Genomic DNA, 18,409 nt, shown 5'->3' on the forward strand with positions numbered 1-18,409 from the left:
CGTGAGACTGATAGAAGCTTAATGTATGTACAAATTTAATACCAGTGATAAAATATTTACACAAAGACATCTTTTATCGAATAGAAATCGTTATCTTTCATAAATTAATGAGAAATAATATTCTATATGCGGTAAACACATTATATAGATTACACTCAGAGCGAAGTAATGATCATCAGTTATGCGCATGCCTACCGGAAGGCGAATACACGAAAGGACGAAATTGCACATTTGTCGTGTGTTCGTGTCGGCGGGTCGAAGACACGAAAACACGAAAGGTCGAGAACTGCTTATTTTACGTGTGTTCGCCTTTCGACTTTCGAGCCGAATACATGAAAACACGACAAAAGAAGGGCAACAACACGAAGTTTTAATACCCACCGAGACGAAAAATTAAAGATACAAAAGTTCGTGTGTTCGCCCTTGAATTTTCGTTATTTCGCCTTCTATGTTTCGTGTCGTCGTGTGTTCGCCTCGAAAGTCACGACAAGTAAGCAGTTTTCGACTTTTTGTGTTTTCGTGTCTTAGACATTTCGACCCGCCGACACGAACAAATAAGCATTATTTCGACCTTTCGTGTTTTCGTTACTTCGACATTTCGCCTTACCGACACGAACACACGAAATGGCAGAAATCAGCCACAATACTAACCAGCTAACCGAAAGTTTAGAAATAAGTCGCCGATGTAGAGTTTAACTGTTATATCAGTTATGGCAGAAATCAGCCACCATAGGTTAGACTATGTTTTTATTTTTAAGCCGTTCATTTATTATTTCATTGATTATAAAACACACTTCCTTTGATATTTTTCCGGTTGTCAGTTCTTTAAAGCATTATAATATGGAACATTTGGTAATTTACTATCATATCGGTTCCATATATCTAGCTTTTTGTCGCTTTGTTTCTTGAGCCGACAATTCAGGTCATATGAAGACCGTTTTCAGCTTTTAGTGGTGCTACCCCTTCTGGCATTGTTTCAGGCACGAAAGGCCACCTGGGCAATACCACCGACCCACTCTAAGTCACTCACAAGTTTAAAACCAGCATGCATTTTCTTAATGTAAGTATAAACATAAACATTTTTGATTAATCTGTTTCATAGGATTCAGTAGCTACTCTACCTTCACATTATTACTGCTGTGAATAGGTGCACACTTATATAAGTATTGTAGATATGTTCAGATAAAACGGACCTTATAAAGGTAAGAAAGTCAACCGTTTTACGTCACGACGTCTGGGCAAGACCGCTATATCATGAATACCCACCTACGCAATAGTTTCCAAACTGCCACGCCTGCTTGTACCCATGGTACACATAACAACCTAATATCTGACCAAACTGTAGGCCTACGGTACGAGGGTGGCCTTCATGGGCATCGTCCTTACGTTGGCTATGTATTCCTCTAGCATAGTATCAACTGGTTCAACCTGCTATTTATTATAACTCATGATAAAAAGATGTATTGCATCTACCTTTATAGCTTTTCAGCTGGCTACCCCTAACTTTACTCCGAGGAGTCGAAATTTTCCATTCATCGAAGTGATGGTAGGGTTCGAGTATACCGTAGAAGATATGAACGTTCTGCCGACTGCTGTGTACTTGAAGGAGGTTTTTTGGGGGGCGGAGGTTCCGTCTTGGTCTGGGCAGGCATTGCGCATGGTTTAACATATCGCACACTTCTCGTCGTGATCGGTGGGAATTTGAATGTCCAACACTACCGCGATGTCAATACTTGCGAGGCATGTCATCCCACTGTTTCAAATTAATGCCAATATCACCCTGTTTCAACAGGATAATGCCACAAGCCATACAACTAGAGATACTAAGTATTTCCTCAGGATGATAAACATTGCATTTATTAATGACTGGCCCACAAAAAGCCCAGATCTGAATCCCATCGAACACCTGAAGCGTAATAGACGTCGCCCTATTCCACCGCCCAACGTCAATTAACTAACAAAAGCCTTAATTTAGGAGTGGAACAACATTTTACACACGTGTCCGTTCTATGCGCCAACGATACTAGGCAGTCCTCAAAGGATTCTCTTATAGATTTTATCAACTCCAGCGCACCAAAACTCTTTTGATGAACATCTTTAGACAGAAAACGACCAGATGTCAGAAAAAAATATCCATCAGGTCGAAACTCTCTAAGCTTTAGGTCTTGCGAACGATGTTCAAATATCTAGAACACCCACTTTCAACGGTCACTACAAGCCTGCATGATCCAGTTTTGTTTACTTTGTTGTTGAAAACCATAAACATGGAGAAAAAAGTAAACATAACGATCGAATATTTTAATTTCTGCTATATAGTAAACCTATATTCTCATCGATTTAATAGCAACTCTACCGTCGCATGACATTGGTTGTGCTGTTTATGAATAAAACAGGACTAAATATCATACACATTTTATAAAGGTAAGAAAGTTAACTGCTTTTTTACTATTATCATAATAGTAAGTGGGTTTATTGATTTATTTCTTTTAAAGCTAACTAAAACACAAAGTTCTTAAATTGATTTCATAATCGTTAAGGAAATTTTAAAGGAGTTTCTTAAACTTCTCGTTTCAGGCTATTCAAGATTATGTATTCTGGGTAATTCAGATGATTTCCATCTAGGAAATAAAAAAGGGAGATAATTTGGAATATTTCTCTAGCAAACTCTTGAAAACTTGCTTACAGCTTTGAAAAAAAAAAGAACAGAAAAAATCGCGTCAAATTGAGAAAGTGATACAATATTTTTAATGAATTTGCTTTGTGTCAAATACTAGGATGTGAAATTTGTGTGCTGAAAACCCAGTTAAAATATACGTCGACATGGTTCAAGTAATAATATATATAAGTTCAAATCACTGAAAAATATAGTCGCTTTCAATGTTTTGGTACATGCAATGCACAAGGTCATAGGTTTGTACTGGTAAAGAATCCAGGAACACTGGTTAGGTTAACTGCCCGCCGTTACATGACTGAAATACTGTTGAAAAAACGGCGTTAAACCCAAAACAAACAAACAAACAAACAAACATACTTTTTATATGGTATGTGTTAAAATGAAGGACAGTGTTATTGCCTAACGGTAATTTTTCAAAAACAAATACATTTTTTGTACTAATTCTAGTAAATACAGTTAATCCTTCGCAATATGACATTTCTGGTAAATGTCAAACATTCCAGATGGCATGTCAGTCTAATAAAACATTTATTTGAAATGGATGAACAAAAGTAAGCACTGTGATAATAACTACATTTTATTTTCAAGTGTATAAAATGTTGATACTGGCATAATTTTTTAAGTTAATTGCTTCGTCTATATTAAACAAACATTTGATATTGAGTCTGTCAAAATATGAATAAACTGAAAAACAAAAGAACCACGTGATCTATGTGGATATACTGATACATGAACCACGTTCTCTCGCTAACTGGTATCTCAAAGGTCTGTTACTGATTGTTTAAAATGTCATTTTGAATCACAGTATACATTTAAAATGTTTATATATAACGGGTTGAAAAATTCGGCACTCTACAATGATTCATATACATGTATATTGATTTCTGGCGTTTTAGATACACTCCACTGATACATAAAAAAACTTATAAAAGGTAATGAATGAGAAAGCGCTTACAGGTAGTTGAACTGTTATATAGATTTATAGATTAAAGAGACTGAATTCTATTTTAATGAAATACTATTTTACTTCACTAATCAGACATGACCTAAGATTTTCACCCTAGTAACGGTATGGAAAAGACATATCTTAATCTTTTTTCCAATCTTTTTGTTAAACGGAATACATTTATGTGTACCCCCCATCCCCCCACCCCATATTTCTATAGATTAAAAATTTAAAATAAATGAAAAAATATATAATAAATAATTTATTGAATTTTGATGAAGTTTCGGAATATCATCAGTAATTTATTCCGAGAAATGTATGCTAATTTTCAAGGATCAACATTCAGTAAGTAACTATTGATACATTACTTTAGATACATATGTACATTATATTCATACGCTGTTTTTATATGCTTTAAACCAACATTTTTATGTGCATTTGTCAGGTAGGAAATTATTAGTAATATTCTGAAAGAATAAACTGGATGCTAAGATATTAAATCTATAGAACGTATAAATAATTATTAAGGTCATCATTTTCCACCTAACTTGGTTTGAGAGCAGGGATGGCACGTAAATTCCGTCCGCCCATCCTTGTTTCTGTCCAGTTCCCTGCCTATCTTTGAAACCCGTTTATGTAGAATTAATTGTTAAATAAACGAAATTGTTGTTATACACATAACAAAAAAGAGCTGACGTTGTATAATTCCTCGAGCATAGTGTTGGAGATTTTAAATGTACGTATTCCCAAAACTGAAATATTATAATAGGTACAGGAACAATACAACTACGGGAACCAGTAATGTCTATAACGGTAGACGCAATTCATGTTAAGTATTGAAAACAATATAGTGAGTAGTATTAAATACTATTATAACTGTTTTCAAACAAGGCATTTAGTTGGGATATATATAAAAACGTACGTCAGACCTAAAGACCCGTAGGAAACTGGATCGACTCTCAAGTTAAAAACTAAAAGATTTCAACGGTAGTATATTTATAGTTCAAGTCCCATAGGATAATATCAATGAAATGCTCATACTCAATTCGGCGATTGCCATAGACGCCTACTGCAGTACAGTCAAAAAGCAGGCTGTGAATATTGGTGACATGTATCTACAGGCAGTTTTAGCAGACAAAACAAGGTATAAATTCATTATGCTTAACGTATAAGTTTGAGGACTTTTCAGACGTATTAGAGAGTTTTGAGTAATGCAATTCTGGCATAGAAATGTGTTTTGGTTTTTCACAGGTTCCAGTATACCATGATGGAGGAAAAATCAAAAGTGCACACTGAAACAGGAAACAACGCTTTTACAGTTGTAAGAGCCGGCACATTCTTTGGATCAAAAAGTAAGTCTTCCTGTTATACAGATACACATTTATGTTGAAGCAATATTACACTTCCGATATTATGTCAACAGTTTATTTACTTTTTCTGAATGACAGAAATATTCAGCTCCGTAAACATACATGTCGGGTGCAGGGCAACCGTAACAAGCTCTTTTGTCAGGAGCATCCATCTCATCCACCAATATTTTCTACATTTAAATCAAACATTTACATTGATTAGGTGAAAATACCTCTGCACGTGCTCACTTAGCTTAGAGCGTAACTTACAACAATTATTGAATGATGTTTCTTTATCACAATTGACAGGCAATTTAAATTAAGTAGAAAACGTACTTTCGAACGTCTTCTTCACTTGATACATGTAACTTGCAACCTAAAGTATTAGCAGCCGTTGAGCATCTTTGTGTAAAAGATATGTACTTGAACCTTCTTGCCACTGGAAAAAAAAAACAACTGGGTACTAGTATTTTTTTCTGTTTCAGTTCTGTATATCCTGCTAATCACACTACATGTAGTTTGGTTTGGTGTTGGTGTGGCAAAGCTTGTCATCGGTGAGTTACACTATTTTCACGGGTTTTGTTCTGAAAAGCCGTCGGCACGACTTGTCCACGGCAGAACATTTACATAACAGTCACGTAATTGACATATATAACGTATGTCTTTGTTCAACGGACGGAATAAAAGCAAAGTAAAGGCAGTTTCTTTGCGTTGTCGTCAAGGATGAATGAATAAACGGGCCACGGACACAAGACAATTTTCCCATTGGATACAATGGTTCTCACAATGTACCTTAGGGTATAACACGTACAATGATATGGTGCCAGTGGAACGGGCTGCCCTTTTCAACAACTGTGGCTTGGGTTGAGATGTTGAAATGTTGTACTACAGAACCCATATTCATAAGACATTTAAAGTCTAAAATTTAGAATTTAACCATCGCCCCATCCCCCACCCGCATAACTTCGCCATACTCACCACGCGGTTTACAAAAACAGGGCAAAAGGACTTTTAGCATTGTTAAAGTGTCACAGTGACGAATACGGGCAAATTGATCAGTACGCGAACTATTTGGATATTCCTTTCAAACTCCGCTATTTAAAGCATGTCGCAAAACCAGAAGTCACCCAGCATGTTGCACATGCATTAGTTTCACTTTCTTCCTACTATAATAGTTAAACAACTATATGTTTAAAGAACATATATTGTAGACACGATCATGAAAGAATTCCCTACAAACAGAGTTGGGGAAGAACGAAAACATTTGAAAATGACATCGTTGGACATCTGTATATTGCTTGTAAACTGCTAATTAACCTACACAGTAACACTATATTTACTAAACGAAACAATATCTTTATGCGCTATATTTTAGAGTTCCTATTAAGACAGTGCTAGAGAACATAATGGCATATTGCACGTTTCATTCCAGCTCGTGAACAAACTCATTCAGACCGGGTCTGATAGAATTTTGCTGAACTACGTTCTTTCCTTCTTTCTAGACGGTCTTCTTGCAGATTATATTTAGTGTAATATAATAATTGTTTGGGGTATTTTTGCACTTAACATTTGATAAAGTTTTTCTGTATGTTTCTGTTTTCAGGTCCAATGTACATTAACGACTGCGATCTTGAAAAGATGATTCCAATCTGGGTAATTGTGGATGCTTTTACGCCCATTCTTCTTGTTGTTGGGTTTATACCTTTTTATAAAGACAGCAACAGTGATGCCATGAAAAAGTTCGGAGCTGCTTGCCTGGTGATTGGAACTATTTTTTCTATAGGATGGACAATTTGTGGTAATGCATGTTACGTTTATCTGTATTTATTTGCAATTTGAATGTGAAGGTTGTAGAAGGGAATGAAAAGTTGGCAGTTTTTCCTGAAACTAAACCTGTTTCCTTCAAAGTACTGTCTGTTGCAAGTTCTAGAGAGCCGTTTGTTCGATTCTAAAGCATCGTGTAATGGATAAATGATGATGCAATAGAATTTGTTTTATGATGGTAATCGAAGGTAGTTTCAGCGGCATAGATTTTTTTGTACACTAATTATACTAGTTTGATCATTTTGTATAATACTTTAAGGCATACAAACACAATGGGACTATTATACAAACACAAATATCTTTTTGTGGTGGTGTTTAGACTAAATACATGTAAAATCAAAAGCATCTGTACTTTTGTTTTCAAACTGGACATTGATGATAAAATTATGCTCTGTTAGCAGATTATAACTCACATGATTTCCTAGGACTGACTGATATCGTTATATTGATACTTGTCTTTTTTGACGAATGTCCAATATTAATACCAATGTAACAGTTTAACACACCAGTATTAGTCAGCCAGGTATATAGAATGAAGTAACGTATATTTTACTATTAAGGTGCCGTCGTTATTTACCCAAACTGGAATGATGGTGGAGATTGTGACACAAGGGTTGCCACATTTGCCTTCGCTTCAATGTGCATTAATTGGTCTATCATCGGCATGTGGAGCCAGCTGGTCGGCCGGTTGCTCTTCTACACTTTTAGCAGAAGTGGACGAAAGGTAAATATAATCTTTTGACCAATACTGCAAGCATCCGCGATTGTAGACGCTGACGGAAACAGCTGAGAAACTTATCCATTGGTTTTGAAACCATCTTCAGAAGAGATCTCTCTAACCTGGAAGAAGTTCAAAAAATAAAATTTGTAGGAATCCCAAAACTGGCGAAAATTAGGCTCTGTCACGCCCTATATGACTCCCTTCGGATATAGCTCCCCGGGGAACTATATCCGGAGCATGTTTTCGTATTTAGCTTTTTTGCTATAGATGTGCTATATGCAAACACACAAGCATGTGCAAACCAAAATATGACTCCCTATACTCGGGAAATTGCTATAACAGTAATGTAACAGTAATAACGAGTGTTAACGAGTCATATGATCTTATCCCCACAATGGGAAGCGGGGGAGGTATACAGATTTTTTTCTCCGTCGGTTCGTTCAGATGAGCAAGAGAGCCTCCCATAACTGTACAGAAGTTTTGGTTCACAAATAGTGTGTAAGTTACGACTCTTGCATTAGATTTTGTTATATGTGAAATATTATTACATAACTGGTCGTTAAAAATCTATACACATTTATCACAGATTTTATTTAGTCTCAAAGGAGAATCTTGTTAAAATTAAAGTGGGGACATCTGGACATCTGTATCCTTTCGGCAGAGTCCTAGTTTTGTATGTGTGGAAGCCAACAGAAATGAATTAATATAAGTTTTCACTGAAAACTTGTTATCAGATCCTTTACATCATTTTGATTGTAAATGTTACTGTATATATTTATGTACATGATATATCCAATAAATACTGTTTAAACCAACAGAAACACATAACTGTGTATTTCCAAAGGAATTACGCGGTTATCCTCTTTGAAAGTTCCAGCCGCGATTATTCATTTGCGATGACGGTAACTTAAGGTGGGTCGATACCTTATTCATCAAATATGACATTCCTTCCGATTTTGATGAAACTTGATCCAACTATAGCGCTATGGTTCCTTTTTTGTTTTTCAGTCGTCTTAGCAACAATAAGTAATCAGTGATGGCGTCACGAACGTCACAACTAAAGGCGCCAAAATGCCCCAAATCCGCCGTAATAGGTCTTCTAAAATATCTAATCAAGATTTAAAATAGGCGAAATTTCACAATATGATACTTTATCTAATTCACATATGGGCTAGTGTGGTTTTAAGTGGTATCGCACCACATTACAACGGACATTTATTATTTTATTGAGCAACCCATTTCCTTCTGCTATAAAATTTTGACAAAAAATTGGCAAATATACGCAAAAATGACATCTTTAAAAATCTACAGGCCCATTGAAAGTCTGATTTTAGCATCGTTGCGCTTTGGACGCTTGCATTATATCTTAGGTCCATTTCAACTGTATTCATGAGTCAACCACTTTGATAAATTATTATGCATCAGTCTTTCTAATATTGACGTACTACCAGCTATCTGGGTTTCACGCAAGGACATTTTCCTTCCTTTTTAACTACAAGTCGCTACTTAACTGACCACGATACACGGAACGTTATTTTGACATCATCGATCTAAGAAATATGATCTTTCCTTTTATTTATGTTCATTTAATATTAGTTGGGTTTTTTTTGTCTCCTTCCCACTGAATTTACAGTCACACTGTCAGTGTCCTTAATCCCGCCCTTCATTCGCACGTGAATTCTGTCTGGCACGTTGCGCGTATGAGAATCTTTAAGTTAGTAATGGCTGTTTCGCATACGCACCAAAAACTGAACCGGGGAAAAAGAAATAGAATGTAGCTAAATGACATCGAGGCAGGCCGAAACGAAAACATGCATGAATTGAGTATTTTTCCTTGCATGTTAATCACTTTTCCCTAATATTAGTCGAATTTTTACATGCTGCACGACTACTTAAAACAGGCATACAGATTCATCGCGCAATCATATGTTGATAAATCAATGCTACTGATTTCATTATCCAATGCCGACGGAATTGCTATATCGTCATCATCCATATTAAGGACATATCTGTGTCAGGTATTTTGATATATTTGCAAAGCACTAGCCTATTCGGAAACCATTTTTCCACAGCAAAATGTGTAAATCTCTAAGAAAGCCAACAGTATAATATTTCCAGCAGTCATTCTCGTTTACAATTATGTGAAGTCACTAATGTTGCATACATTTATATTTACTACAGAGTTACGCAAATGTTTTTTCTTCTAATACGTGGCTTAACATGTATTTGAACTATATTTTTTTTCAGTTAAATCGCTAATGCATCACTGCAAAGTTAAACTGTAAAAAAATCGCGAACATCGGTTTCTTTAAAATACCTGCATGCTTATCTGATTTGCAATATGAACTTATCTTCTCTTAGTTTCCAGTCATATTTTGCCCCCCACCCGGATTAATGTAAATAATAGACAGACCTATCATAAATTAGTGCATTTTTGCAGTTAGAAGTATTAATGACAAAGCCAGCATCGTAAAAAGAAAACTTTTTAAAAACCTATATTACGCTGAAGTAAAACAAAAATGTGACATGCGAAATATTTCACATCTTTTCCTAAATATAACCAGTCTTACATTATTTCCATGATAGGTTAAACAGTATGTAGACAAAAATCACAAGATACTTTCACGTTTAGCCATTTAAAGGCACTGGCGTCCAGATTTTCGCTTGAAGTTCAGTCATGTTTTGACCATTAGAACATGATTTTTTGTTTCTAATCTATCTTAAACTACCAAATCAAGAGAGTACTTTTAAAACCTTAAGAAACATAGCAATACTTTTTGATATCTATGTTTTTTCTTTTTTTGTCGTAAGATCTAGAGGTCAATGCCTTTAAAAGATCATGTACTGCGTGAAATCATTAAAAAAAAGTTGAAGTTTCTTGTTTAACGTGAGTAGTCGACGAATGTCCCCACCTGGGATGGATGGAACAACTTATATCCAGCCGAGCCCACGGCAGGTGTCATATTTACCTCCCCAGCATCCAGTCTAGGCCGATACTGCTGGAAACAGTACCAATTTAAGTATATCACCCAGCACTGAACACTAGTCGGGATATCAGCTGCGACCGCGAATCGAACCCGGACCGCTGGCGTTGTAGTCCAACCTGCTAACCACTGCACCGCTGACTCTATTATTTGAAAAACGGATGACTGAATTTCTATAAATCATGACTGTTCAAATAAACCACAAGTCTTGTCGGCGTCAGGGCATGAATGATGAAGGAATGATACATGTTTGTTTTAATGACACAACATGATTCTTCCGATACATGTACCATATTTTAGTAGAAACTGTGCTAGATCACTATATACATTTTCGCACACTGTTCGGAAGATATAAACGTCAAACTGGAAACGTAATTGAAATTCGGCTTGAATATGCGCAAATATCGGGTCTGCTTGACAGATAGGAAAGCAGACGTTCTTTCTTTGTATTTTGGCGGGAAAACAGCATGTTCCTTCCAGGCTGTTCCTTCGGTAATGACTGAATGCTTATAGAAAATTACGTTTTGGTGTTATATTTCTGCGTCAACATTGTGTTGAAGCTTTTATGTTATTGTTAACAAAATGCTCTACAACCAAATAAAAATGCATGCTTAAGAGCTTGAATTTATATCGTGTCTGTTCGTCCGTCACAGGCTTTTATGATTTTTTTTATTCGAGTATTTAATATTATATTCATGGTTTCAAAACTAAGAAAGGATGTTAACGTTTAAACACTAACAGGTATGTAACGACAATTGTTTCACTTGTTCTGGCGACTCACTTCTTGAAGTGCTGGGTTGGAAGCTGTAAACGAACATGTTTTACGGGTGAGCTTATAATAAATCAGATGGGTGGGGTTTAGACATTTTTCCATTCTAACGGCAAATTTTCAAAGCGGAATGAAGCAGTTTGGTGACTCTTAGACGTTTTTGAGATGTAGAAAGGGAAAACGGTAAATTCCACAGACGCTCTCCATGTTTCGATTTTTGTACATTTAGTAATTGTAGGTGGTGGGAGTTAGTAGAAAATTCATAATTATAGGTAGTGGGGGTAGAGGAAAATCAAAAATCATGGGAAGTGGGGTTGGAGGAAAATAAAAAAGTATGGGTGGTGTTTTTTTTTTCTCTTTTTTTTTTCAAAAAGTGCCTTCCGACCCTCTAATACAATTAATTCTGGAACTGTCGTTATAACATTCACTTACTTTTATCAACTACAAAGTTTACAATTAATTTACCCTTAGTTATATTTGCTTATTATGTGATCTCCTCGTAGAACGAAAAACAAACACGTGTATAGATATCAAATTGCTATGGCGCGCTTTACGTACATGGCATCTAACATCAAAACGTTGAGTTGTAGGGTAAAATGGGGTAACTGGGACAATGGGGAAACTGGGACACTTTACACTTTTCAGTAAATTGGGGTAAATATTGGTTACGTTCCCTAAATAAGATCATATGTTGAAAAAGAACATTCAGTGTTAAAGCCTATTATGACAAAACTTTTCTGCCGATGGATTGGAAAATATTTTAAGAATCGATTTCCTTAGACATATGTTGAGAAAATTACTAATTAAATAAAAATAAGAAAACATAAAATTACACGCTGTAAATAATTATGCCAACTTTTTTCAGATGGTGCATTAAAATATTCTCGTTATGTTCCTGTCTAGTGAAACGCACAGTGGAAATAGTCGTCTGACTTTCTAGATATATTTGCTTATATGTGGTCGGTATATCAATAAGATCTTAAAGATATTTAATTTCGGTACCGTAACGGCTTAATCATAAATGTGACGTCAATTTTGACGCAAGAAGCTGGTTCTCGTATACATGTTATATCGAATTTAACTTGTTTGAATTATTGAAGCGTATTATGTATCATTGCAAATCAAGGACATGACATTATTTTTTTTTTAAATTCTATAAAAAAGTATAATGATTTTGTTTTATTGACTTTCATTTTGAATAATAAAGTGGCCTGTCATGAACCGTTGCGTTAACGTCAGACAACGACGTTATAAAACAGGCGCTTGTTTGTGAAATATGGCATGTCCAAAATATTTATATTGGTATGTGTTGATACCTTAAGTTATGGGAAGAGTTGCAAAACTGTAGGTATCACATTGCTATTTCATACAATGAGATTTGTTTTTGAGAAATTACAATATACTTTATTTTTGAACGTTCCTTTTCAAAAGTGTCCCACTTACCCTAGTGTATTGGGGCAAGTGGGACACTGTCGTTAAGAACAAAGTTCTCCATGATTTTATTTTTGAACAAACTGGATACTGGAAGAAAAAGGGGATATGCTCCAATGGACAGTACATAAAATGTTGTACATAACTGGACATAACCACTATAAATTGTCAACTTTTAATATTTTTCCACAAATGAAATGAAAATAGGAAAGAAAGTCTAGTAATGATGAAACTCTGATATTTTGTAAGTATACCACTAGTTCACAGGCGTGGTCATAATATATATTAGCTTAACTCTGGTGCAACTACTGAATTTTCTACCCGATACCAAGTTTACATGATCTAAGTCACTGTTTAGTCACATAAGTTTATTTCCGTGAACCCCTCCCACTCATTCCGCGTAAAATCTGGTGAGTTTAGAATTTTTGATAGTCTAATAGGCTAATGCTGATATTTCTTTCATGTTTAAAGACACTGTCGGCAAATCTTATATTAATAAGTAGTATTTATACTAGGTGAAGCGCAGGAACCAACTGACAGTCAAGCCAACATGGTAGTTCTTTTAGTTAGTCTTCCTGTATGCTCCATTAAAAGATGACGTTGTGTCAAATATTCAGGCTAAAGCAAACACCAAATATTGGCCAGACAACACATTTTAGGTACAGATGCCTATAGTTTCCGAGAGCGTATGCCCATGTGTCCCTCTAGATCTCCTTAACCCTGCCTTCATTCCCCTCACATTTCATCCCCTCCTCGCCGAGTCTTCCTGTATGCAAAAAGCTAGTTAATGTCCTTATTTCTTTGTGAAAAAAGACACACATTTTAATTGTCCCGTTAATATTTGATAAAATCTATGTTTTAAGACTGTTTAAAATTTTGATCAGTTTCAAGTGTAAAAATCACATATATAAGTGCATAATGGATTATGTCAAGTGTATGTTTAATTCATACATAGTTATTTACACTTATAACATTTTTCTATTTTAAACGATTTATAAAATAAGCATATATTGAAACAAATAATGACATAATTTAGGCAAAACTTGGACATATTGATTCTTTATGCATCCTTGTTTTACAAAACAGTCATAAATTGTAATTAATACTGAGCTATATTTTCAGTTTAGAATTCGTTTTTGATCTGTGGACATGAATGGTTTCATTTGTCATATATGCGACTGTAATATACATAAATTCCAATAAAACTAAAATGTCCCAAGTTACCCCAACTGGGTGGGGTAACTTGGGACACTTGACCAATGTTTAATTAATTTATAGTTAATCACAGGTTATCAGGTATTTGTAAAAGTTTATATTCGTCATATATTATATAGGTTGCGCATACTGAAATATCAATAAATCAAGTATATATTTTGTCTTTCTAACATATTACTCAACAGTGTTTCTTTAAGTGTCCCAGTTACCCTATTTTACCCTACTTCCAAAAATCGGAAGGACAGTTTGTCTTCAACAAAATATTGCGAAAAACTGAAAACGTAAAGTTCCCTTTTTTATTTGACATTTCATTTGCAAATTGATCACTTGTGCCGAAATTCAGACTTTTAATGGGCCTGTAGATTTTTAAAGATGTCATTTTTGCGTATATTTGTCGATTTTTGTCAAAATTTTATATCAGAAGGAACAAGGTTTGCTTTATCGAATGATAAATGTTTGTTGTAATATGGTGCGATACCACTTCCAAACACGCTAGTTCTAATGTAAATTAAATTAAGTGTCAAAATGTACAGTTTCGCTGATTTTAAATCATAATTAGGCATTTTAGAGGACTCAAAACGGCAGTATTTCGACATTTTGGCGCCCTTAGTTGTGACGTTCGTGACGTCATCACTGATAACGCATTGTTGCCAAGACGATGGAAAAATAGTTTAGAACCATAGTGCTACAGTTGGACCAAGTTTCATCAAAATCGAAGGGAATGCCATATTTGACGAATAAGGTATCGACCCACCTTAAATTGCCTAACCGGTCTGTTCTTCTCCAGAAAGCGAAAAATATGTCTTAGAGACAATGTCGTGACAGAAGGAGTTTAGCTTGGTACTAATTTATCTCTATGAAAGATTAAACTGTACCCATTTTGTTAGCTATATAAAATGGATGCGAATGTCCAGCTTGTCATTACAGCTCGACATTCGTTTTCACCTATGTTGCACCTCAAAATTGTAGCAACGCATTTTGGTAGTCACTAATGCTTTACACTCAACGCAATTTGGTAGTTTACGAAAATGTAGTACCAAAATGTGTAGGATGTTCAGATCCAACACAAAACGGTATTAATAATAATCTCACGATTTACAAAAAAAAAGAATATTTTGTGACGAATGGACAATATAATTTCAAAACTTAGTCTCTCATCCAACCTTGACCTTTTGACCTTAAAAATATAACGGCCCTTGAATCAGTCAAGCAGGACCATTGGAACACACGTGAGAGAGGTCAGTGCAACTCTAACTTTGACATACGTCGAAAGATATTGAAGGAACTTGGCACAACTGTTCACCACAATTTCGCATGACCCTGGGACATTTATTTTATTGTGTTGGGTTTTACGTCGCACCGACACCATTATAGATCATATGGCTTTGGTGGTGGAGGAAGACCCCAGGTGCCCCTCCGTGCATTATTTCATCACGAGCGGGCACCTGGGTAGAACCACCGACCAGCTGGATGGCTTCTTCATATGAATAATTCATCGCCCCGAGTGAGGCTCGAATATAAATGAAGGGCAAGTGATTTGAAGTCAGCGACCTTAACCACTCGACCAAGGTGGCCCCTGACCCTTGGACAGGTTTCACAAACGCCATAAGTAAGTACAGACTGTTTGAGATTAAAATTCCAGAGATTCACGAGAAATATCTAGGTGGAGGACTCACATGCCATCCTCACATTTATACTTCGTTTAACAGAATTCAACACTTTCGTGCATTAAAAATCTCGGTGGACTATATCTGCGACAACACTAGCACATTAAAATAACGAAACAATACAATGTTATTGCATAGGAAGCGTCGTTAGCATCGTTTTAGGCCCCTTTCTCTCGCTTAGGGATCTACGTTTTGGTTCTTTTTATAGGAAAACAACATCTCGGGAGGTGAACTCCGAACCCCATTCCACACCATTTTTATAGGAAACATTCTCTATTTTTATCTCTCTCTTTAGTGCGTAATGTAAAAATGAGCACAGCTCCTGATGTAGAAAAACACTACCAAAATACGTTCCATTCCATGATTCTTAACACATCATATGTACCCTTGCAACGCATTTTGTCACTACCAAAACTCGGTCGAATTTTGGTAGTGACTACCAAAATGCGTTGCTACCATTTTGAGGTGTAATACACCTATATTAATGTGAATACCGATAGCCATTCACACACATTACTGAACGTAAAATGCGGATCCGGATTTTTCTTTATTTCAAACCGAGTTTAGAGATTAATCCGAGGAACTATGCGGAGCAGAGCTACACGTGTTTCTATTTTAGCAAGGGAGCTATATACGGAGAATATAGAACAGCTATATAATCGAAGGTAGCCATTGGTGTGACAAAGCTCTAGCTCTCGCACAAAAGTTCGATTATACTATAACGGTTTTTAATTGTTGCGTATATGTGTGTTTTTTGTTTTATTTTTTCAGACATCCGATGAGTCGCAAAGATAACAAGATACCCAGAAGGAAACATCGGCTGGAACTACAACAGCGAGAAAATTGCACACTTTCGTAATATTTTTCATGGGTGTTGACTTTCATGACATTTCGAAACTACTAGATATTAATACTATCCAATTTGATGAGTGTTTTAAACAAGACCTCTCAAGAAAGTGGTCATTTCATTCGAAAAAAAAACACTGATGACTTTAAAGGTACTTCAAGCGAATTGAGAATATATTATTTTATTTTTGTAATAGGTAAATGGTTGATAGGATAAAGAAGCGGATTGGGTTTGCGGGTAGGATAAAAATATTCGCGGCCCAGTCCATTCCCACCGCAACATTATTAAGTCATTTCGTGACCCAGCACCTTCCCATCGCAACATTGTTTTATCTGCCCGATTATCCGAAATGGTGTACCAGATCAGGTGTACCGAATCAAGAAACAAAATCCGATGTCTCAAACTTTTTAAGGTACTATATTCTTCTGAATGGTGCAATCGTTAGTTTTGTTGTTGTTTTTTTTTTGTTTTGTTTTTTTCATTTGTGGCTTCTGAATGTTAGTGCAAAATAAACAGAAAATAACACAATTATGAAAACTTTTCCTTAAAATTTTTGAGTTGGTTAGAAATCCTTGGACAGGTCTTGATGACGGTCATAACGTATTTAGCACATGCTGAAGAGTATAATCACGTGAAGAACTTTCAATTAACGGAAAAAGTACTTTTCAATTGCGTGTCTAGTATGTTTTCTGAACACGATTTGTGTGAACACAAGTTAAGTATACGTAACTAATGGTTTTGTTAGTCTAATTAAGAAATGTCAACTATATATTTTTTTATCTATTTCTGTTATGAAATCTACCTCATGTTTGTGCGTTTTAAACTCAATAAACATCTGAAAACCGCACAGTTCTTTTTTAGACCGCTACATTGCAACATTGTTATCTCTTATTCGGTCGCATCTACAGTAAACAAACAATCTAGTTGGCGAAAATGAAACAACACCTTTGTTTCTTCGCAACGAAAACATTGGTGCAGATACCGGTATACAATGGAATGCACAGAAAAGGTCCGCCTGTGCCGTGATTATGTCAACGATGCCATGCAGATGACTTATCCCGAAGGCGATCAAGTCGGTTTCTGTCAATAGCTTAATACAAAGTGAACAAATATTTACAAAATACTTCCAATTGTTTATTAGAATTGTGCCGTGTATAACTTACCTTCCATGCATAAAAGGCTTCCCCGATATGTTGAAGCTAAATGATGATACACGAGTTTGGTTTGTGTCAGATTTCATTACATCAATAACCAGAACACCTGGGATAACAAAATTGATCTGAAAACTGAATCCAGAAAAATTTTGAAAATCAACAAGCATTACTTCCTTAATTGATTAAACACATACAACTTGTCAGATCATGTCCGTTAACTTAGCCAGAGTAGCCAGAGTTCAGCCAGAGTAGCCAGGACTCTGGTTACTCTGGCTGGCCAGAGTAGCCAAAGTTCAGCCAGAGTGGCCAGAGTTTCTAGGATTTTAACATGTTCTGGCTACTCCGCTAAGCCAGAGTAGGCAGAGTAGCCAGAGTAACCAGGATTTCATTAGCTCTGGTTAATGTGGCTGGCCAGAGTAGCCAGAGTTTCTAAGATTTTTACATGTTCTGGCCACTCTGGTCAGCCAGAGTAGACAGAGTAGCCAGAGTAACCAGGCCCCGTGTTTACAGTCTTACCTGGGTTTGATTATGAAACTTAATATGTCATTCCTATCTAAATAACATGTTTAAAACTGAATTTCAAGTTAATAACTATTTTCAAGTAGCTACTCAGTATTTATGGTCAGTTTCAGTTGGAATTTGCCTTCAAGATTTCCTAAAATTGATATTAAAATTTCAAACTCAAACTCATAATATATGCTTATGTAACTATATGTACATATATATGGAATAAATATGTTTTAACTAAACTCAAACTCAGCTGAGATCGAAAAATGTTTTGTGAACACGGAGCCAGCATTATCTCTGGTTACTCTAGCTAGAGTTCAG

At 35.7% G+C, this 18,409-nt stretch overlaps 1 protein-coding gene across 2 annotated transcripts; it reads left to right on the forward strand.

Annotated features, from left to right (window-relative positions):
* The first annotated feature begins 384 nt into the window (after positions 1 to 384).
* On the forward strand, positions 385 to 17,272 carry LOC123532565 (uncharacterized). Of its 2 annotated transcripts, XM_053518685.1 has the most exons (6): positions 385 to 2,421; positions 4,872 to 4,972; positions 5,455 to 5,523; positions 6,573 to 6,767; positions 7,354 to 7,517; positions 16,352 to 17,272. In XM_053518685.1, exons 2-6 carry the CDS (start codon positions 4,885 to 4,887, stop codon positions 16,373 to 16,375), a joined length of 540 nt encoding a protein of 179 aa, XP_053374660.1. In that variant the 5' UTR covers positions 385 to 2,421; positions 4,872 to 4,884; the 3' UTR covers positions 16,376 to 17,272. The 2 variants fall into 2 exon arrangements, with proteins under 2 accessions (XP_053374660.1, XP_053374661.1); XM_053518686.1 differs by lacking the exon at positions 385 to 2,421 and having other exon boundaries at positions 4,834 to 4,972.
* The last annotated feature ends 1,137 nt before the right edge of the window (positions 17,273 to 18,409 follow it).

Source organism: Mercenaria mercenaria, chromosome 11 (assembly GCF_021730395.1).
Source record: "Mercenaria mercenaria strain notata chromosome 11, MADL_Memer_1, whole genome shotgun sequence".
NCBI classification, from domain to species: Eukaryota; Metazoa; Mollusca; class Bivalvia; order Venerida; family Veneridae; genus Mercenaria; species Mercenaria mercenaria.